At 36.2% G+C, this 24,950-nt stretch overlaps 1 protein-coding gene across 8 annotated transcripts in view; it reads right to left on the minus strand.

Annotated features, from left to right (window-relative positions):
- Window positions 1-24,950, minus strand: part of Pcdh7 (protocadherin 7) — a 443,283-nt gene that overhangs the window by 361,021 nt on the left and 57,312 nt on the right. The window contains exon 2 of one of the 8 annotated variants that reach the window (XM_023699171.1): window positions 13,101-14,925. The exons of the other annotated variants lie outside the window; for them this stretch is intronic. Coding sequence (XP_023554939.1) covers window positions 14,848-14,925 — 78 coding nt within the window. The 3' untranslated portion in view covers window positions 13,101-14,847. Of the gene's footprint in view, window positions 1-13,100; window positions 14,926-24,950 lie in introns of those variants that run through there. 8 annotated transcript variants of the gene reach the window in all.

Below are 24,950 nucleotides of genomic sequence, written 5' to 3' on the forward strand. Positions count from 1 at the left end.
TCTTTTCCACTGACTGGCTACTGTTCTCTTCTTTCTTCTCCAATATCTAGCCATTTACAGAATAGTTTACATTCATTATCCACATGTACCTTGACGTTGTCTCCAACATCAGAGGAGAAGGGCATGTCCTCAGAATCGTATGACCAGAGTCCATCAGACTTTACCAATCTTCTGAAACCTCATCTTTTCTCTAGTGATTTTACTACAAACTGACTTTTATTAGATGCACAGGGCCATCATTCTAAATCACTTATAAAGCAAAGAGTAATGAAAATAGCATAAATGCTTAAGTTTTAAAAATTATTACAGTGAAACAATTGCCACAATGCTCCCTCAGAGTAGCCCCTACACGTGTACTTCACACACTCTTCATCTCACTGCCCTGACTGCTTTCTGAAGCAATTCTGGAAGCTTTCTTTCATGAACATCTTTAGTTGTGTTGTCCTGGCTGCCTAGATGTCCTGAATCAACCCAAAATGTTTGCCATTCAAGGCTGCTCTGACTTCGGGGCGCCATCGTAAGCCACAGTGTGCCAGAATCAGTGAATAAAGTAAGTGAGGACACAGCAATGTTTTGCTTTGATAGAGACCTTCCCAAACTGAATTGACTGAGGATGTGAAAGCAGCTGTGAAAAGACACAGATGAAAGATGACTTCTAGAAGTGCTTAAGAAAATTCAGGAAAACCTGATTAAGTTTGTTCAAGGCAAGGGGAGTACTCCTGGCTTATGTGGGAGTTAATGACAATGTGCCTTTTGGTGAGACCTTTTTTTTTTTTTAAGCACTGACCATATATTCTGATCACGCTGCATACTCCCATTTGCTTACAAACCTATGCCAGTTTCCAATGCTTTCAAGACAAACCAAACTTCTAGGTATGAAGTTCAAAGTCTATCATGCACTGAGGGTAATTACTCTCTCCGCCCCATACCTATCATTCAGCCCACTCTTGCTCCCTGAACTCTGCCTTCTCTTTAACTAAGGAGAAGCTTGATGATCTCGGGACCTGCTTAGGATTTCTGGTCTACTAAACATGGCTCTTTCTTCCTTTTTAGTTTGAGGAAACTCCCATTTATTACAAGGTTCAACTGAAAAGTTTTTGTATCATTAAACCTCTCTCAAATACTGTCACCTTTCCCCTTTATCTCCATCTTCCTGGAAAACTTTTGAAACAAATTCAAGCATCTGCACAGACAATTCCTCGATTGTACAAACAATATATTTTCCATATTTATGCTCTTAGCAACGAGCCCAATTTCTGGATTAAAGCAATAATTATATACTTGTTGGTAATTATAGCCCTTCAGTAATCTTCAGACTAGAACAACACACATGCAAGTAAATAAAAATGTACTTCTGTGTGTCTATACTTAGAAAATATGCATTTCAAATATATATACATGTACTTATGCGCATGCGTAGATATATATGTCCCTGTGCATGCATGTATCCAAAATAATGCACCACTTTCATACTTACACCCCCATCCTTTGGTTAGTGCTTTAGAACACTGACATTAATATTCTGGGTAAACTTCACTTATTATATGCTCATAGCTGCCAAATCAAGCACTGAAGTCCGAAACTACATGTAATAATACAATGTTCTATCGTTATGATATAGTACAAATTATGACTTTTTATAATACTATTTAAAGAATTTGTATTTCTAAATGAACTTTGAAAAAAGATGCTTTTAATTCTTTCAGCAAGAAAACAAAATTTGATTCATCACATCATTCCAAAGAGCAAAGCTTAGGAAATGATGTTATTCCTATAGAACTCCACCAAAATAATAAAAACTCCAAATAAATGTACAGTCAGAAAACCTGCATCATAAAATATACTGCATAAACTTTGCATAAGACAAGTATTTTGCAAACAATACATTATGAGCATGCATGTTGAGAAGGAATTTTTTTTTTTTTTTTTTTTGGTGGAGAGCTGGCTCAGGCTCCCGTATGGGTGGGTCTAGTAAAGCATGGGGAGCTGGAGATGGAACCGCGGTTCCCTCCGCCTGACTGGGTTTGCCACAGCAGGCCCTGAAACAACGGAGCTGACCCACAAGCCCCCCATAATTATGTATGTTTATGTACAGAGCTACCAGTTTCGTACTTTGCATAGGTATAAAATGCAACCTCTGCATTTTATGGAATATTAACAGTGTCTTCAGCAATACAAACCAACATTATAGGACATAGTTTTTTTTTTTGAAATTTCAACAATATAAGTAGCACACATTAATCTTCACTCACAGACCAGAGTTTCTCAGTTTTTAAAGCACTAGATAACTCTAGAATGACATAGGTCCCCCAGCTCTAAGAGATTGAAGGTAGATTTCCAGTTGTTTTCAAGTCAAATACCAGACAGAAAACATCCAGGGAGAAATTATTTCACCTGTTAGAACATCTTTTAACTGGAATTAAGGGTGAAAAAATAAAAAGATGGCAGGAACAAGTAACTCCACAATCTATGCTTTCAGTATTGATGATCCTTAAAAGTTTCAGTGTTCTAGAAGTGCAAGATCTCTCTTACAAATGAGACTTTATGATTTTTTCAAAAGAAAACAGTAATTTCTTTAACCTACAGGACTGTGAAAATGCCACCTACACTATTCATGCCATAAATTCTTTTTTTTAAAATCATGAAGCACAAAAGACAGATTATTTGCAAAGAATTTATTAAGATGTCAAATTTTAAAAACATAGATAAAGAGCTTTGGGCACAACCTAAAATTAAAAATCAGCTTATTCCTTGAAACAAAACTTAGCATAGAGATTGAACAGTAAATTCAAACAATAGCAGAAATAGAAATGAAACTTCAAGGTCTTTGTGAATGAAGAGGCTTCAGCATTCGGTCTACAGATAGCCCACGAGGCCTGCCTTCACTGAGATTATAGCATAACATTACGAGAGCACAGAAGTTTTTACATTGAAAATATATTTTATATCTATCCAAAATATCACATGGACTAGCCACACAATCACACAAAAAGAGTTCAAGTTTAACCAATCCGTTTGCAGGATGGCTCCATGTGCATGGACCTTTGAAACTATGCTTTAAAGTGGGATTGTGTTATTAATTGTACCTGTCCCTCGACTAAGAAAGTAAGCCTAGAGTGCAAACTACTGCCCTGGTGCCTAGAAATGGTTAAATATCACATCCTCAACTACTTATCCTGCAGAAAATTGTTCATTAGTGCCTTTCAGTAGTCTAAAATGAAATCTGTCTCTCTACGCTCCCTACCCAAATCGCTCTCAGGTCGTTTGTGGTCTCCTTCTATGTTGCTCTCTCCCCTTGTGAAGGATATTCTCGTAAATCTTCAGGTGTGGCACTTCTGCCCTTTAACGACCTCTATCGTCTGACTCCCACTTCCTCCAAATTCAAGTTGAACCTCCTTAATACGGGACACAATGTCTCACACAGTTTCCCTACGTTCCTGTCTCCCTTTTAAACAACCTGCCTCAACATCGTCCTGCAGACTCCTGACTGCCTGCACAGCGATCACGCCTGCGTGGTACACCTCCAGCTCACCGCCACGGAACTTTCATAATGCGGCGAATCTTGAGCATCAGAGAGGGGTGCGCACACCAACACGGCTCATGCGATTTGTGACACGAGGTGCCTGTTCACATGTCTCACTAACTGTGCTGCTCAGCATGTATCGTATTCTAGTGCACAACAATAATCACATTTCATGTATTGCAGCAACCACATGAGTCATTTTTGAGTGGATGTTATTTAGACATTTTATTCAATGCCACCAAAAAAAACGCATACATTTTGCATTTTTAGTATAGAATGAATCCATCTATTGTTTAGTGAACATCTTCTATAAGTGAAGCATTCTCCTAAGAACTAAGAAGGATGACAGTCAAATCAGAGTCATACAAGGACCTTGCCAGTAAAGACATATATTGAAGAAATAAAATGTGTACATTTTCATGCACATAAGATACAATCATTAGATTTTAGAAGCTTTACGTATTACAAAGCCACACAGAAAAAAAAGTATCTTAAATGTAAACACTAATAAATTGGGAAAATAAAAGGTTTCACTATGAAAAGGAAGAATTACTTATTTACAATTGAAAAGACAAAGGCTTGCAGGAGATAACAATATAGGTTGCAATGAGCGGGCAGGAATGAACAAAATAAGCAAAGGCCCTTGAAAGTGATAGAGCTGGAGCACAGATTTCATGAAAGTAAAGAATAGAAACTGCAAACAGCAGAGGGAGTTGAGAACCTGATGAATATGATTCTATATAAGCACCGTGCACTAGCCGATTGTGATACCGGAGCTTCTGAATGTGACTGTAATTGAGAAATCTGACATTAATTTGTTAGAAATGAACAGTACAAGATGCTTGTGAAGCAAATTGCTCTATGACAATTAAAGCAGCAATGGATAAAATAGGTAGGTGCGCTAGCCTTCTAGGTCACACCGGAATTTACTATGGGTAATTGGTTCACAAACTTTAAAATCAGTGCAACTTGTATGCTCTTCGGGCCTAAGGACGATCTTTTGTACTTCATGTTCTCAATCAGTTATGACCTCAGGACATACGGAGCTCTTGATTCTTAAACATGGATTTTTCATGATATAATATTACCAGAAGTCATGGTAAGTGCAATGACTGTTCAAAGCACTGATCAGAACACCACATCTCAAATTCAGAATTAAAGGGTGGAAGCTCCTAGAGCACACCGCTCAGCCTTGCCACCATCTGAACGATAAGTATAAAGGTTCCACTGTAGCACACCTTTAAAATTCAAGTTAATTGCAAGTGTTGCAGCAATATATTTCAATAGAAATGAAACAAAACATCTCCTAAAACTGCAGTTAAACAAAATTGATTGGTTTTAAAGAAAAGAATGCAATGCAGGAACAGCAGAAGATAGAATGTCATTGTGCTAAAAGTGCTTAACAACCTGACATTTTTGATTAATGCAATCCCAAAAAAGAAAGGAAGGAAGACAGGGAGAAAAGGCTGAGGATGTAGCTCAGTGGTAGAACTGCTGCCTAGCATGCGCAAGGCCTTGGATTCAATTCCAATTGCCGGCAAGGGAAAAAATATAGTGAAAGTGCAAACAGGGACTTCCCTAACTATTCCACTGATGTCTGCTATAACATAAATACACACAAGCTTAATACATACACACTATGCATACTTGCATGCATGCATCTAGTAACTTCTCTTTGGTGTTTGTTTTAATTCAGCTTCTAAATTCAAACACTTCCTTGTGAAAAGAGAACAAAGCATAAATTGAACACTGATTATCTTCTATTACATTCTAACATTCAGACCTTAACATTTCTTACATGCATGCTCTAAGCAATTTCAAAACATGCCTTTTTCAAAGTCATGCAAAACAGTGAGCTCATTTATCTAGGCTGTAAGGCTATGTCAACAACTGAATGTAAAAGCAGTCATAAAATGTGGACAGAAATTAATGTTTTTAAGGTGGACATATCTGCACTTCAAGTCGAAGACTCGCTTGTGAGCAGTGTAAGGTGTTTGGAAAACACGAGTACTTGTTTTGGACAGCTAAGGTCAACAAGAGACCCTTAGAATACAGTAGGCACTGTTCTGCACTGCTTGCAGGTATTTCTGATACCTTAGCTCAAGCAGACAGTAGCTCTGTCACCTGTGTCATATTTCTGAGCCTTTCATTCATAACTGCTATGATTTACAGCTGTCCACTTTCTTTCAGGCATTGTCACAGTGTGTACAAAGTTACACACAATGAATGCACAGAACCATGTTTCCTAATAATGTCATGACAGTGAGCTATCATCTTTGTTCAGGGCCAGTGAGATAGCTCAGTGGACTAAGTGTCTGCTTAGGTGAACAGAGACAATAGGGTTTGATCCCCAGTACCACGTGCAGCACCAGCCCCGCCCCTGGAAGTGCTGAGCCAGCGACTGGGACAGGCATGGTGGCGCACGCCTGTAATTCTAGTGGTCGGAAGGCAGAAAGCAGGAGGATCACTGAGTCCGAGATGCATAGTGAGACCTTGTACCAAATACATTTTTAAAAAAAAGAATCTTTGTTTAAAAAAAAGAAATTAAAAATATTGTCCAATATTCTTGCCCAATATTGTTCAATGCTGTTCATAATTGGTGCTTACACTCAATAGTTTAACAACTAAGTAAAATTTAAATTTTATGTGCTTCCAAAAGAATGCTAGGAAAAGACAAGATACAGTAATTCAAGTATGGTATCAATGAACAGATGTAAATTGAAAGATAACCCTCTTATCAAATCGTTGTCAAATAACATCGGACCAAAAGTTAATAGCAACCCCAAAACTAAAAAGAATGTGGCTATAACATATCTCTGTATTCATCTCAAAATAAATGTTTGCTAAACAATTTTTACATCAGCATTTCATAATTATCTTTATTATGGAAACAGAATTGCCATCCAGTTACATACCATCAATTAAAACTTCATTATGCTTCCATACTTATTATGTCATTTCTCCCAATTCCCTACTAAACAAAGCAGTAGCCTCTCGAATGGACACTTTAAACAAAGAAAAGAGACAGGAAAAATATGTAAATGACTTTATCTTTACAGAGTTTTACATGAAAATGAATTTGGACTCCCAAAATAAGTAGTTCTGTGTACAACTAATTGTCATGAAGTTATGCAATAACATTAAATTGCTAGTGGCATCTATACATTAACTGATAAAAACTGTGGAACAATTGAGAAAGCAAAAAAGGAGCCCACTGTGATTGTCCTATACATGGACTCAAAGTAAAGTCATAGCTTCATTGCACAATCATAAACTGGGAAGCCAACAGCCTTCAGTGACGGCGAAAGCAAGCTCCACTGAGTGAGATATTAGTCAGAGACTTAAAATATTTTATTGCTTTGCCTGTTTTCAAATCAGAGAAGGGTAAAATGTAAAGAAAAACACCTCCAGAAGGTTTTCTCTGTTTCAGAGCCTAATGGCCACATTTATCATGCCCACAATTATACTGTTTTGAAAAAGGTAGAACCCATCTTCTGGAAGGTGACTGTCTTTGGCCCACCCAAAATATTCATCCTATGTAATAAAGAAAAACATATATATCACAAATATGTTCTCTGTGGGGAGGGAGAGAGAATGAAAGAACCCTTTCATGTCACGCACATGAAAAGTGAACTCTAAGACATGTTTTCCTTCTCAGGCCTGGCAAAAGGCAGACTTTCCAAAATGCTGTCCTTTGTAAGTCACTTTAATAGCCCTTAATAGAATCCTAAGAATCACATTATATATTCAAAAATAAGCTTACTTGCATTGATATCTTTTATTTTGGCTCCAAAAATAGTAAGATGTATTTTTATTAAAAAAGAATCTAAGTGAATTCCTTAAGCATTGACTTATTGCAACTTGGGATTGAAAATGTAATTCATTAAAGCACCTGCTTAGGCAGACGCAGGGACCTGGGTTCGATCCCCAGCGTGCGGTGCTGGCCCTGCCCAAGGGGCACACTGAGATGGTGCCTGAGACTGGGCGTGGTGGCAAGAACCTGTATTCCCAGAGCTTGGGAGGCTGAAAACAGGAGGATCGCTACAAGTCTGATCCGTGTAGTGAGACCCTCTAGACCCTGTACTAAATACGTAAGAAAAGAAAATGTAATTCATTTAATCTGTTGCACATATAGTTATTGGATACGTTAATTTCTCAAGGTTAGTTTTTAAGATAGCTGTTCTGGACTTAAAATAAAGCACTGCTCTTCACTCTGATGACATAGGTCATAGCCACCAACAATACTTAAGATGCCTTCTATCTTCTTCATTAGACCTATTGGGAATACAATGGCTTAGGTCACAGCATGAAACATCATGCTAATTAAAACTCTAATTATCTGGTCTAAGAAATATATTTCATGAAATATATGGCTGTATTACTGTGTGTGTGTGTGTGTGTGTGTCTGTGTGTGTGTTAATCACAATCTCATAACCACTAATTTAGAATCCTCTAATCATGCTCTTTAATCCAAATGTTAATCTCAGCTGACAAGAGCACATGATTAAGCAGTGCAGTGCAAGACACAGATTACATTTTTGTTATTATTAAAGATGGGAAATTGAAAATAAGAGATTCTGTGTGTTTAGAGTCTACAGTATTCATTTTAATACAATCCATAAAGTAAGACTAATTGGAAGTCAGCCTCACAAATACTGGCAGGAATTTTTCAGTCTAAATAACAGGCATTTATGCATCTATTCATCTAAAAGTTATTTAAAAGGCCTGCATGAAATTTTTCCGTGTATCCATAATATGGTTAATGTCTTTCTATAACACATCATTTATTCAATTACATAAGTTTAGCAATCAGATTTTCTCTTTGGGTCCAAAATGGCCTAAACTTTTATTTAATAAATATAAAAAAGGTTTTTTTTAAGTAAATGAGCCAAAATTTATTACACTGGCACGTTACCCATTCGTAGTGCGTTACCAGGAGGTAGCCAGTTTCTGATCTTTCTGGAATGCACATACAAAATGTCTGGCTCTTTCATGAGCCTGACACAAATAGGAAGGAAAAAAATACCTCCCTGACCCTCTTGTTACAGCTAGACACATTGAACAGAAAGATTAGAGACCTGGATCCCCCTCTGGCTCCTATTGGGACAGAATTTCCGCAGACAAAACTGAACCCTAACATTGAGAAGGCAGGCTGAGCTGTACCTGATTTCCCAGCTCTGGTGTTTTAAAATAGGAACTGTTAGTCCACCCTGTAACATCTAAAGGATATATAGGCTTAAAGACATTCATTTTTAATCACATTAATTTAACTCTTCATTAGGAATCCACAAAAAAAAACCATAAGGATAAGCTATTATGGGTCTGTTAACAATAAAAAAGTAGAGTAACCAGGTTTTTCATTAAAAATAAAAGTTAATGAAATTTTAGGCTAATAAAAATCTAAAGTTGATTTTATATCTCTTAGATGTTCAGTTGCTGAGATAGGAACTTGAAACAGAAGATTATCTTGTACCAAAACTACAAGACTGTATTTGAGGACCCCATTTTCAATTCATAGATGTTAATCAATATATAATGTTTTAATGGTGGTTTCAAATAGGCAAAAAAACACTGGTGGAAACTATGGTTTGTTTTATCCTTGGTAATATACATGCTGCTAATAATGTTTTCAAATAAAAATCACTGATGTTTCAGATATTAAATGTTTAATTCAGCAAACCTTCATTTTAGATACAGCTCATATACTGGAGATCATATAATCATGCTGAGGAGATAGTTCAGGGATCTAAATATCTGCCTGATAAGCGCAAGGACCCAAGTTTGATCCCCAGTGCCACATGCTGTGCTGGCCCCAAAACCAGGAGTTGCAGTGCATGCCCATAATCCCAGCACTGGGGAGGCTGAGACAAAAGGATCACTATGAACCTTAACTGCATACAGAAACCCTGAATCTGATAAATAAATACATAATTTTTAAAAAGATCATATTATCTAAGATGTGAAGCATATTTTATACTTCATGAGTTTGAAAATAAAGCCTTCATCATGTTAAATACTATTGTTAAATATTACGTAATAATATCTGCTTGCTTGTCCATTGGTTATCAGGATCAGTATTGTCCTTAATTTCCTTGAGAATTTAACAAAAAAAAATATATAATCTAAGGTTTCACATGTTTTAACTTGCTAATAAATAATGGTTTACTCTAGTAGTCATGCATTCATAGGGTAGCTTCTGAAGTTTGTGATTGATTATTGTGGGAGTGGATGCTGCACCTGCCCTGGGGCAGGTAATCTGCATTATAATATGAGGAAGGGAGAGAGCCTAGCTAGTTGCCTGAGCTGCTGCCACTTTTTTTTGCTCTCTCTGCTCTTTGCTGCCTCCACAAAAGATTGCTCTCTGCCTTGGAGCCATCTGAGTATGGACTGAAACCTCCACTAACTGTGAACTAAATGAACCTTTCCTTCCTTCAAGTGTTGGGTGTTTGTCCTAACGAGAGAAGAAAAACTGAGAAAACTCTTACGGTTGTGGCTAAAGTGCTCATCAAAATAGTTCTTCAACCTTGAAGAAATTTCATTACTGGCTTGTGACAAGTTTGATTTCAGTTGTCACTTCCTCTTGCTTGTCTACTACTGAAAAATGTACAGCTTACACAGTTTTAAGTGTTATATTACAACAAACAAGACTGAAGCATTTTCATGGGGAACTTGAACGTGCCTAACTTTGCTGAATTTTAAACCATAATATAAGGAGGATTTGGTTTTGCCTTTTCTATAGGTGTTTTCATTTCATCTCCTGACAGTGGCCTTGGTACATCTGGGAACACAGGGATCTGCCAGCAGCCAGTCTACCCTATCCTTATGTCAGTTAAAATGCAATAAAGAAATTGAAAATGGCCCACATTGATTGAGTGCTTGTTATACCAGCTGCACACTGATCAGATTCATCTCATTTAATGATGGCAGCTAAATTGCGAATTTGACTCTGCTATCAATTTTATATTATGTATGAAGAAGTGGATGCAGGAAGATGTGCTTTGGCCCAAGGTCACCAACTTGCAAACATGTGAATCACATTCCAAAACCAAGCAGGCTGGATCACGAACACTGCATGCTTAGCCACTGTTTTTCTGGCACTGAGGCATAGGGCTGGGCAAAGTTTGCCCTGCTGTGTCCTCATAGTTAGTAAACTCTCTTGTCAGTTGCTATTTTCCTCAATCCTTCTAGATTCAGGCAGTAAAATCTTCATTTTCAATGAAATTACTGTACATATTTTTAGTAATATGTTCTACCCACAAATAAAGTGAATTGAAAAATGATTTTCCTTTTTTTTGGTCAACAATAGTTAAAGCCAACTTCTATATCAGCTTTCATCTTTATCCAGTATGTCCGTATACTAGATCTCTGTACTTCAAAGTCAGGAAGGTCAGGCCCATTTGGATCAACCTGTTTGATGTGTGACATAAAGAACTAAAGAATTCATCCCTCTACCCATGAACAGTTTCAGAGCTTAACTTATCACAATGTTTGCCATCAAAGCTCTGTGGCCCATTTGTTGAGTGCGATCTCTGGAGTGAGGCTGGGAAGGGTTCAAAGTCCAGCTCTCCCTCTAGCTAGTAGGCACCCTCGGAAAGTATTGAAACTCTGGGCCTCATTGTGTTCACCTGTAAAATGGGTATCCTGACAATAGCAGCATCTGCTTTGTGAGGGTGGTAAGAATCTTAAATACAGCAGTGAAAATATTGCCTGCATAGAGCTGACTCTCAGAAATGTTTGTTAAAACATAACCAAACAAATAGTAAAAATAGTTCAACAAATTCATATTTACCAAAACTAAAAAGCAAAATAAGACTAGTCAAAAATAATAAATACAATCAAAAGCAAATATCTTAATCTTTAATGTATATATATATATATATATATATATATATATATATATTGCCAGTACTAGGAATTGAACTCAGGACCTTGTGCTTGCCACACCCGTGCTTATTCTACTGAGCTGTCTCCCTGGCCCCTATTTTGTTGACCCCCTTCTTCTGATGAAAGCCCGATGATGGGTTCTGAACACAACTTTTCAGCTGGCAATCCTTATTCCCAGTTGCTCCAGTAGTTTCTACACCTACTTTTTCTTCACCCAGGTTCGCTCCCCAATAGAAATAAGAAGAAAGGGCATGTGATTGTTAGAATGGCAGAGTGTGAGAAAGGTTGTCTCCAACTTTTTCACCTAAACTTCTGATCTGGTAAAGTAAAAAATGGACATGACAAAATTAGATTTTATTATATAAATTAGTCCCCTGAATGACCATAAATTTACTTAAATAAAAAGATGTTCATTGTGACCAATTTTGTAAAGAAAAATCCCTAATGATTAATGCAAACAACCAGAGCAATTTTGAAACTGACAATATCTTGCAAGTCATTATGCTGAAAAAATATTGCATATAGCTCATATATAATACATGTATGTAATTTATTGGTGTGACTATGATAGATACATATTTAAACACGTATATGTATGTTTCCATTTCACTTCCTACTCTTTTCCTGGCATTCAGCGGTTGGAGGAGTAGGAGGATACTAAAGTAAAAATGCTATTTTTTGGTGTGAGGCTCTTTGAGACTCAACATTAATAGTGAAATTACAATGGTCACAGGACTTTTCTGCCTGTTGCTTCTTCTAAGCACAGAATTACCAACAGATGAAAGAGCCTACAGCAGCAATCTTCAGGTACTAGTGTTTGCTTCTCCTTTGAATGCAACTGGGCTGATCCAAGTCCAGAAACGTCTTTGAAGTTAGGGAGACCTTCATGTGCTGATCAATCCTTGGGGGAGGGGGGAAAAGAGCAAGAAAAACTGGTTCTCTTGCTTTAATATTCTGCCAGGGAATGCAGAGGCAGAACCAAAAGGTTTTCTGTATTACAAACTGAGCGATTTTGTACTTGCATGCTCCTTGCCTCATTTAACTTTGTGGGACCTATTGATCTCCAGAACCTGATTATTTATGCCTTGGTACATATTTCCATTGAAGTAAACGAAGAGTACAGTGGTCACAACTGTGAACTCATACTCTGACTTAGCCTTAAGGCATGTACTATGCTGTGGGTCAATTTAACTGAAAAACAATTCATGATTTTTTTTAACATTCATAATCTGAACTGGTTGTTAGCACAATTAATGTTAAGTAACACTTTATAGTATTTCTAATGTATCAATACATAGACATTAAGAAGGAAAATTGTCTTAAAATTGATGGTAAAATACAGAAACTAGCTTAAGGCCAATGTACCTAAAAACTTGAAATACATCCCTCAGGTCTAACTGTTAGGTGATAGAAGAAAATTTGACATCAAGACTTGTAACTTCTCAGACCTTATTTTTAGATTCTCCCGAATTTCTCCACCAATCTTTTTATTGTATCTTTAGTATCTGAGCTCTTTGTTCTCCACTTGGAAATAAAGAGGATATATCCTATAGGATAGGATATATCCTATCTATAAACATATTTTATATCCCATTATGTTTGAAGAGACTATTAAAGTAGGAAACAGCCATCTTATAAAGTAGTTTTCTTTTATTGTTTTGGTCACAGAAAAATATTCAACACAATAGAGTCATACAGTTTATAGACATAGTTTATTATAATAGCATAAATAAAGACAAATTTCCCTGTAATATTATAGATAGGGTACCAACATCAACTGATTGTCACATAGAAAGAAGAGGTAAAAACTTCAACTATAAAGTTAATCACCAAGATAAAAAGAACTGATTACCAAAACCAGAGAACAATAGTTTCAAAATTATTATGGCACATGGTGACTACAAAAAATATTTCAATCTCTTTCAAATATTCACTACCTTATTTCTACTAACATAAGATTTATTTGCTATATAAATTAGATTAAAGAAAAATTGGGGCAACACACATTATGTGTTGGTAGGATTAAAAAGTTAAGAGTTAAAAAATAGACATTTCCCCTTGTCCCATCCTTAACAGCATTCAAGATTCATTCTCATCTTTTCATTAAGTGAAGCAGCCTGACAGACGATAATATGACTTTTCAACTGTCTGCAGACTGATTTCACATGAGCCTACTCTCATTATTTTCCGACACTGGTATCATCTTAATTTAAATGGCTCAATTGCTTTAAATATTATATTTAATTGGAATATTTTTGCAGCAGTCATTCTATTTTACACTTGCTTCCTTTGTGAATAATAATCTTTAATAGTAACTGAGATGAAATGGCTTGAGACAGTTTACTCTACCTCTTTACATTCTAGGTAACAAACCAAAGTGCAAATGCTAGTCATTAAATTTTACCATCTTTCGTTTATACACACACACGCACACACACACACACACACACACACATAGACACACACAAAAGCAGACATGTACATTCACACCCATTCAGAAATGCTGCTTTCTACTTATACAGTGTCTTCAACTAAGCAAGTAACCATAATGCAAAGAGATACAGCCTGCATGCAATTCATCCTTAATAAAATAATAAAGGCCCTCCCCTTATACCAATAATGCATAGGACCACAAATTTAAAAGGCCAATTTCCTACTGATATGATGGCCATACATTCCTTGAACACTTACGTGGTTAATCCTAATATCAGTCGGAAATTGTGTACAATGTCTTTGAGATATACTGTAACTTATCATTCTCATTTTATAACATAATAAATTATGTTTCAACAAGTATTAGAATGACCTAAATTTTATTCCTTCTCCTGTCCTCTGATTTCTCACTTTCCCTGATTGGCAGTAGTGTTTCTTTTTAGTGCTTTATGAAGTAGCACTGAATTGTTTAGTTTTCTTGGAATTCGGTACTGAGGTATACATTTCCACTTTCTTTGTTGATCTAGCACAGGCTCAGGTGATTCCTACATTATACATCCAATAAGTTTAAGCAAGGCAAATGAAATCATATCTACATTTATCTCCACATCATTAACTACAAACAGGAACATGGTGCATATCTCCAATTTCTGCTTCAGTCCATTCAAGTGCAAACTGAAGAAAACGGATGTCCTGTTCTTCGTTTCATACTCCTGAGCACGGTGATATCTGATTCTGTTTCTCCACAGTAATTGAAAAGACTGCAAAACCTCTCTCACATCCCTCCTTTGTTCCATATTGAAAACTTGATTTTCTTTCAGTTGTTTGCAAAATATAGTTCGATTCCTTTGTGCAAAGATCCTCTTTTAAAGTCATTTTTGTTTCCTTCAAAATCAGGGCTTCACTTTAATTAGCTAGTCATCCAGCCCCTTGAAATTCATTTTCTTTCACACAAGAAAAATCCAGGTCTATTACGATCCAACATACTGAGTTGGAACATGTATTTTTCACTTACGAGCATATACATTCATTTTACAGGATTCCTCAAGGTGGCCAGGGGATTTCGTGGTCTGCACTGTATCCACCTACAAAAAATACAAAAATATATGTCTGCTTTACAGGGATGTGGGTAGGGTGTTGCCAGCCTAGTTCCAAAGTCTGAACTGCGCGTCTTGGCTGATGATAGTCCTTCCTTCTTCAAGATGTATTTGTAAGGTCCAAAACCTTTGGTGGAAGTCAAAGAGACACAACAGTTCTCACCACAATTAACAACCTATGGGCAGCTATACCAATACAGCTCATAATATCAAGTACTGTTGTACTTGATATTAAACTAACTTGATATTAAACTATGCTCTTTGCATAGTTTAAGGAAAATTTAAATATTTGTATTTAACAATTTAAGCTTTTTCATAAAAAGTCAGGGGAAGAGTTCAAGGTGGCATTTTTCTGGTACTATAAACACTCATAAGGAAATAGTAATTTGACCCACAGTACATGTACAACTTGCATATTTATAGGATCTCAGAGATGGGAGCTTTACCTGAACATTCACATCCTTTAAAGTAGTCCTTTTCTTAGAAGAAGGAAGGCCCCAAGGAAAGCCAACATTTTGGCCCTAGCCTTCCAAGGTCAATTAAGATTCAGGACATATGAGAACTTGTACTGTAACATCATGTAACTCAGTAGTGTCCCAAATTTTCTAATCAAGGAGATTATGGGGCCAAAGAGGAAAGTGATCGATGATGTAGAGTGTGCCTAAGGAGAGTCACATGGAGAGGAAACATTCTCTCAGGTTTTCACAGGGAGTCCATTGGCCAAGCAATGGCCGTGACACATCCACCTGGCTGACACTGACAAAGGTTCTACAGTCTGAGGTACAGGATCTCAGGATAAATCCTGAGGGGATTTCACTGACCTTATCAGATCCAAAAGCTACAACTCTTGTTGCATAGGTCCTGCTTTACCTTGGTCTTAACCATCCAGTAGAAAAATATAAAACAAAATATAAGAAGTAAAGCCATGCTGTTGTGTTGAGCTGCAGAGGATTCAGGTCAACAATTTCTGACATTGCCAGTCAAGCGGAAGACCCAAAACTATTATGGGCTATTGGACTCTTAGAATATTTTGCTGAGTTTACACACCTATAATTTTCAGATAATGGAACTTAACAAAAAAAAGGGTATACAGATGAATGTCCATTTTTTATCTGTGCATTCAAAGTGTTTAGGATAGATGTATACTTACATTCTCTTAATGAACAGAGGGATTTGTTTTATGGTGTTTGTAAATAGGATATCGTGTCTGCATATTTTACAGCAATGAACCACTAGGAAGAATGTATGCAATGTGTTAATTATTGAAACTGTCCTAGCAGTTTGGTTTGAAATTGTCTCATTGCTATATGTTTCTCAATAAAATTATGGAAAAAAATAAAAAAATAAAGTAGCCCTGTTCTTTATACACAATCCTTCGATAGTTTGTTTTCTGTTTCACAGAAATCCAAGAAATTTGCATGCTAGCTACGCATGACTTGCTCATCATTGGCACAGGAGTACTTACCCTACCTTTTAACATCAAGGAAAACTGGAGAGATAGCCCAGCTGTCTAAAGCACCTGCTTAGGCAAGTGCAGAAACAGGGACAGTGGTTCGATCCCCAGCACCCATGTCACACCAGCCCCACCCCTAAGCAGGCTGAGCTGGCCACCAAAAAAATAAATAAGTAAAATAAAATAAAAGTAGAAATTTTATCAAACCAAGCTATTCCCTTCTATGTATCTTCTAGAAAGAGCTGAAGACCTGTCATAGTGATTTAGCCACACAACGCAGCTACATCTTGGAAGCACCCTATTGGTTCATCAACAGACAAACCCCCAATGAAAAGGTGGTATTTTTACACAATGAAGTATTGTGTTCCCATAAAGAAGGATAGACTTGCATCACTTGTAGGAAAATGGAGGTACCTGAAGACCATAATGTTAAGTGAAATCAATCTTGCCTGCGTAGGCAAACTTAAACATCACATTGTTCCTCTTAGATGAGAACCCAAAGCATAAGCAAAATAATACAGCAAAATAATACATAAGAGAAAACATGCCAATGGATCTGTTGCAAAAAAAGAAAAAAAGGAAGGCCAACAGATGGAGGGAAAAGGAAAAGAAGGGCGGGGCAGAGGATGAGTCCGACTGATAAGACCTGCTGTGTACATGCACCAACTCCCCACAGTGAATTTAGTCAGTGCCTTCTGCGTGCATGTACTAACAAAAACAAACATGTTTAAAAATCAGAACAATGTTTTCCAACTTCCTATTTATTTTGCAGAAATAAAAATGATGGTAAACACTTCTGCAAAAAAAAATTTTGGTGCTAATATTATTTTTAGATAGTATCAAATATTTCTCTGAGCAGGTAGGCTTAAAAACCACAAGGAGACATGCACCCCTGGTGGAACTGATGTCAGTAAAATCTTTGGTAAATCTGAATCTTGACAAAGAAGATAACAGATCATTTCAGGAAGGAAAAATGATAAAACTTACTACTCAAAATATTTATTTTTACAATCTATGGTCAAAAAAAAAAGAGAAAGAAGCCACCTAGTTGCCAAGGTAGTAATGTATCAGCCAATAAGAGCCAAGCCTAGAAAAGAAGTGGTAATTTCTTCCCCTGGACTCTCAGTCAACTTATTTTAAAAGTAAATGGTATAATAAAACAGTAACATCAAATTTTTAAATTAATTGTTCATACTCAAGAGCACAAAATACTTTGAAAATTACTCTCACAGAGGATTACTGGTATTAGCTATTTAAATTTACACAGGTTTAAAATGTCTTAATCTTTAATTAAATTATATGTATTCAAAGAAAAAGAATATTATTTTTCATTTTCTAGCAGGCCAAAAGCCTACATACAGTAATGTAGGACGCTGTAGCTAATTACATAAAAATCCACACATGTACACTATTTAAATTTTAGATTAGGATGAAATTTAATTTATATAAAGCATATCTCTACACATTTCATTTCAAAATTCCTTACACATACATAAGTGCAAGTTAAGTATTTGAGAGTTTTGGATTTTGTGTTTTATTTGTAAACCAACTGCAATCGCGTAGCTATAAGGCAGCTCAAGGCAACGTTAGGTCTTCCCGTAATGTACTCGTACTATATGTGCCGTATTTCAAAGTACTTCCCTAAGTCCTACTTTAAAAAGTAAACATCAGGTACATCAAACCATGTACTACCTAGGAATACCATAATAAAGCATATAGTTTAAAGAAATTTAAAATAGTTGTACTACTCTCAAAGCACTTATTAGTTGTTTATTTTCTGAAGTAGACGTTTAATTCCTATGTCCTACAGAAGTGGCTTTGCTGTGCTGCAGGAGGGCAAAGAACGTACCCAGTACACTTACCGCTTCCTTATGCACATGTGTGACTCCCAAAATTGCTGGCCTGCCGAATGAAAGCACAATAAGGAATATGTGATGTGCTGCATGCCACAGCAAACATCACTAGTAACCAGCTCTGAAAGCCTGAAATCGGGCAGCCCCCTTACTCTCTTTGGTTTATAGAACTCTGGACTAGGGATTATACCTTTTTTGAACTGCAACAAACGCTCTGTGTTTTACTAGAGTATTATTAATCCCATCACTCTTATATTTTCTGACCATCTACACATTTTACCAAGCTTCTTTCTTTTTACTTTTTCCTGTATAATAGACATACATTTTTCTTAGAGGTAATATACTATGCAAAGTTTTCTGAAAATTTGGTAATAAATGCACAAAAGAGTAAAATAACTGAAAAACAAAGAATCTGTGATGGCAAAGTGTTTCATTTTAAACTTTCAAACTCGGGCTTATAATTTCCATTTATAACCACACTCAGGAATATAACGTATATAAATAATATATTCACTATTCTGCCATGCAGCATAATGCACCACTCTTACTAAAATGTTATCCTGCACAAGAGCTAACTCTGCTTTCATAAGTTAACTACTTAGGAGTGGGCTTCTGTTTTACAGTTTTAAGCTTTGATGCACAGAACAAATACAACTGTGTATTACTGTTCACCCATCACCAAAGCCAAGAAAAATATTCTTTGCTCACTAATAAAGATTAACATTTAGAAGTGCTTATCTCAAACCACTTACAGAGTTCATCATGGACTACGCAGGAACCAAGTCCTGAAAAGTGTTAGTTGGTGAGGGTTGGAGTGAAATGGATGTTACCGGGACATGTTTGCTTTGAGGTGAATCGGCTAATTAAAATGGCCCTGGAAGCAATTTTAAGATACTTGCCACTGAAGAGATAGGCTCCAGTCTCTCAGACCACACCAATCTCTCCTTCAGGTCCAGTTCAGGTGAAATTGTAGAGAAACAGCATTGGTCTTTGCCTGTCAACCAGGCAACACACACACACACACACACACACACACACACACACACACATTCATTCTAGGACCACCTCCTACAAGCCTTATTATTTCTCTACCTCTTTCACCTTCCAATCCCTAACTCATATAGTGAATTAAAGCAAGAGTCTAATTTACAAAATGATCTGTAGAAAGCTGAATTATAAAACTGTAATAGTCCCCCTTTTCAGTCCTCTTTGATCACCAGTTGGTGACCAGAAGAAACCGAGTCATTTAGAGAACAAGGGGACAGGGACTCAGAACTCTGTGGAATACTCATATAGGAATAGACCTGCTCATTATCTATGATTCCAAAAATCTTCTGCGTAAGCCAACAAGAAAATATAGCTAGGTAGATGGATAGGATATGTATATGCTTTTCTACACATACTCTTAAGGTATGCTTTTATAATACCTCAATCACTTAGGTGAGTGGTTCAGATTAATGCAAGTATCTGTTAAACATGTTCCCTTATAATTGGTAATATAAAGGAAGCCTATGAATATTCATGGTTTTTCTTCACTGGTATTCACATTTAGGACATTAAATATTATTTAGAACATTCACATTAGAACATGAAAAGGAAACATGTGAGATACAGAGCATATTCCATACCATGGAAAACTAAATTAATGTTAGTTCCCACAGTCTAGAAACCAGAAATTGGTATTAACATTAGAACATAACTAGAAGCTGGACTAGGGCAATAAAAATATATGTTTTCCTTTGTTGTAAAACTAGAAAAATTATTTGAAATAAAAACAAGATGAATTAGATGCAGGATTCAGGTGAGTGGATGAATGTAAGATAGTTACGGATCGTGTTTTTGTCTTTTACTTTCTTCATCTTCTACAAATAAGGGGGTCAAAATCATAAATGATAGTAGCTGTTAATCATTATAACTCTTGGGTAGACGTTGAGGGAGCTCAGGAACTGTTACCCCAAAACGTGGTCCTTGGTATTTGAGGGGACAGACGAAGGCTGCTCTTAATCTAATCTTGCCCTTCCCCTGAAAGTGTGCTATAAAACTCACTTGAGACACCCGTATGGTGGAGAAGTACACAGCCCTGGAGGAAACACTCATCCTCATCTCTGTAAAACCAGGGACACAAAAAGATCTAAGCAACCAGGCCTTGCTGAATTCTCTCCAGTTTACAACCCACAGTTCTCACCCTGCCCACCTCTTTACCAAATCTAAGCATAAAAGCATAAAGTTAACCCATTTTTTCAGGTCTTTATTTCCTCATGGAATAAAGGAAATAAATATGTAAAGCTTGTATATAAAGTAACTTGGTGTGCTTTTCTTGTATAACCTTTAATCCCGAAGGCCTCAGCCATGATCCTAGGAATAAGTGATGAAAAGAAATCTTTCTTTTTCTGCAATGTGTATTACAAGACTGTGCGTAAATGTCTAATTTAACCTAGAAAAGTCCTTGTGAGGAAAGCTTTATAATTTTGCTCATTTTGCATTTGAGAGAATTGGAGCTCAGAGAGCTTAATCTTCTTATATAATATTATATAGACAAGTGGTAAAATCAGAGCCTCAAACCAAGATTTGTGACTCCTATCAAATATTTTTTTCTGCTACACTATGTTTGCATGTATTTTTTTAGATCTGAGTTTAAGTTTTAAAATGAGTCAACGAAGTTATACACAAACAAGTGAGTTTTCTAAGTTATATGTGGACTTGTTTAACTCATTTCTAGAAACCTATGCATTTATCACAGTTTATCAAAATTATTTAAATCATAACTGTAAAAATTCTATCATTATTTAATGAAATATAAAATAAATTGATGAATTTTAAAAATTCAGTATTAACATACTTTAAAGCTATTTAAATATATAAAAGAAAAGAAATGAAATAAGATGAATTCTACCAAATGGAAAGGAAATGTGTACCGGCTCACCAGTGTAAATACTCACACACCTGCACACACAACAGCCAATCATTAACACAGATTCAACAATACTTTTAAATAAAAGAAGACTTTTAGAGTTTTAATCAATTATTCTATTGTCCAGGTAAGCAAAGAGGATAACAAAATAGCTACTTGGCTCTGATTTCAGAACATGAATGATTTTGGACCTAAGAAAAGTGCCTTGGGTGGAATAGCCAAGTCATCAATATTTATTGACTAGATGCTGGTTAGAAGCATAGAATCTCAGCATCAGAAAGAATGCCAGGGCTGGTGGGATGGCTCAGTGGTCTAAAAGTGCCTGCTTAGGCAAGCTTAGACAGGCACAAGGACAGCAGTTCTTCCCCAGCACCACCTGCTGCACCAGCCCTGCCCTGAGGGCTGAGCTGGTCAAAAAAAAAAAAAAAAAGACAAAGGTTATAGAGTGCAGGCATATACATGGCATGGAAGGAAATGCCAAGCAATCTTGGGCACAGTTCCAGTTCTGGGGAAACACTTATGGATCTTTGGAAGGGAGACATAAATATATGAAAATAAATGAATTAGTAAACTTGGAGAGAATGAGAAGAAAAAGCCAAGTAGATAAAATGATAAAAGATCCAAAGGAGAAAAAGAGGAGACTCTGGTGAAGGTTATGGGAGGGGCCCTTGACTAATGGAACCAAAATTTGAGTCTTCAAAGATATCTAAGCTGTTGATCGCTGGCAAGAAGAGCAAACGGCATCCAGCAATGGGGGATTTGTGAGAAGGGAAGAGGTGAGGTCAGAGAGCTGCACGAGAGCTCCCTGAAGTTTTCCTCCCAAACTTGTCTTGTTTTCCCTACTTTTTTTCACTTAGTTGAAATTCACATATAGTAGGAACCAGTGTAAAAGGGAAAGTAAAACAAAACAGTCTCAAATGTCCTCAATTACAGATATATAGGGAAGTTCAGTCACTAACCATCAAGATGATGGGGCATGCAGCTGAAATGGCTATTTAGAGAATGCTAATATAATAAAATGTTTAAAAATTGTGACTAAAGAACAGCTTTAAACAATTTTTAAATCATTTATATCTTAGTACATAATTTTATTCTCTTGCATTTATTTTATATAACTACTTTAAAGAAACAATTTTTCTAAGTCAAAGAGATATGGAGATCAATTCAAATGTTGCTCTGCACTACATAAGCAGAATGGATCTCAGTTTCACAGCTTCACTTAAATTTGGCCAAAGTTCCACATTAACACATTTCTTAAAGCTCATAATAAAAATGTAAATTGAGGCAAACTTAAACTATCATCATTATCCTCTGTAGACCATGATATTGGCCACCTTTGGAAACAAAAGCAATACTGGCTAGGATTCATGTGCCAAAGCAATAAGCTGCCAGAGAGAAACAGGGACTCGATGTTAATGAGGAGATGAAGTGAATAGCAAGCTCAGCTGTCCTTAAATGCCACTGAAATTGCAATCATGTGCCTGAAAAATTAAGAGCTACTTGGGGAGCCTTGAATACCCACAAATGGGACTAGAAGGAAGTCAAATTGTTTCCAGGTGATACATAAACCCTCTAAGAGTCTTATCCTCCAAAAGACAAATAAAATAGATGTCTGAGGAATTAGTTCAGACTTGAAAAGGTATGTGAGCGATAAGACCCGAGGAGCTATTTAACCAACTGAATTCCAGCTTTGGAAACTATGTTTGAACAGTGAGAACCGGCACAGCGATAGTGTGCTCCCTTTGGCTGACAACAGATTAATTTCCACATTTAATATAAATCTATTTTAAAGAGATCTGTGGTTAGCCGGCATCAAAATTCTAGGTTTCCTGACAATTAGAAATTTGCAGAAGTTTTTCCACAAATACTTTTGGAAATACTAAGACACTGATGTGAAGACTGACATGAAAACATTTAAATATTTAGTACACAGAGAAAAAATTCCTTAGCAACTAATGCACAAATGTTGTTTCAGAGATAAGGGTGCCATCTGGATTCTACCCCTACCATGGAATGCATCTTACCAGTGACAACCTCTGAAACCCAGAGAGGTGACAGACACAAGCAATAAAATCCTACAGACCCAGAATTAAAACTAAGCTTTCTCCCTTCCTACTCAGTGTTTTATTTCCTGCTAAGTCATAGAATTATCTCTGAAAGAACTTAAAGATTGACAGTTGTGACTCTTTCAATGGGTTATTCACCACAGTGTACCCCACTGTGAAATTTAGGGATCATAGATGTTAAACCCAGGCATCATTCAATTTATAGTGGACTTTGCTTTAACAATAGAAGTTGACAAATCAAAAAAAAGAAAGAAAAAAAAAATTCAGTGCAAAAAATGCAACCATGTTAAATACCAAAAATTATTTTGTAATAAAAATGTTTATGTGTGGGATGAATTGCGCATTGTTTATTCAAAAACTCATAAGAAGTTAATAAAAATTTTAGCCCAGTTTTGTTGTAGCTTCTTAAGACAAATTTTGATGGTGGTTTCCATCAAAACTACATCAAGATGTTAATATGTTTAATATGCCTAGTACATGAAGAAGACTGCAAATCTTACACTTTAAAATAGACCGCAAGGCCTAAAAAGCTTAATCACAAAGCAATATGGTGTTTCTCAGAAGAGGCTTTGCCTCTTCCTTTTTCTCCTTTGTCTTATCAATGCAGTGTGATGTATTAGTTTAATTAAAGTCTACCAAATTATCATAAGGATTTTATGTGCTGCAAATAATTGGCTTTTTCCTCTCTACTCACTTTTTGTTAATGGAAGCAGAACATTTCTTTTATGATACTTAGCCTAAGATACCAGAAGACTACAGGGGAAAAGAGGCAAATGAGGTGCCTAATGAAGTGACCTTTGTCATCTCGGATATGAAATAACATTAAGTCTGCACTAATGCAGTGAAAATAAGTCAATGTTTCCAAAGAGTTAAAAGGATAGATGATATTATGGCACAGAGCCAACCTATACCAAGAAGCCGATCATCCATAAAAATGACAATCCTATTAATATGAAAAGCCTATAGGCTCTAAAGTGAAGTAAAATGTATAAATAAATCATGTTATAAGTTTTTTAAATAATGTGTACTGTAATGAATCTGGGTCTTTTAAGGGTTGGATCGAGTTATAAAGAAGATAATGCGAGGCTATCAGATACCTCTTTAATAAGAAGCAAATTAAACACACAAGTGAACAAAAACATTAAAAAGTAACATATTGAATGAAATTTGAAACAATTATCATACTGAAATTATACACTGTTACTAAAGGTGAGTGGGAACAAATTATAATTAAATTATACAAGCACTTACTATTTTCACTAATACCAATGTAAGAACTGAGAATAACCTGCAATTCCCAAAATTAGTCTACTATTTATGGCAAAAAAAAAATTACTGGTGATTCCCTTACAGTATGAATCAAAGTACATAACAGAGTACACATTTATAATAAATGATAATAAATAATGCTTCTTTTTTAAAAAAAAGTGACACCACTCCCTTACCACTGAGCTGAAAAATAAACTATATATTTCAGTATTCCTGAAAAATCTGAGTTTTTTAGTTTATCCTTGGGATTACTTTTTTAGAAAAAAAGTTTCCACTGATGTTTTTGGCTTTGTCATAAGTTAAATGTTTTCAATTAGTGAGAATAGCAAACATTCTATAGACTGTTTGAAGTCTCAGCTACCTGGCAAGGTCTGCGGGAAGCAGATCCTATCACTAACACATTCAACAAAGAAGGGATTCAGGAACTGAGAAATTGACTGGCCCCAAATCTCAGATCTGAA

The sequence above is a fragment of the Octodon degus genome, unplaced genomic scaffold, assembly GCF_000260255.1.
Source record: "Octodon degus isolate 3935 unplaced genomic scaffold, OctDeg1.0 scaffold00006, whole genome shotgun sequence".
In the NCBI taxonomy this organism is placed as follows: domain Eukaryota; kingdom Metazoa; phylum Chordata; class Mammalia; order Rodentia; family Octodontidae; genus Octodon; species Octodon degus.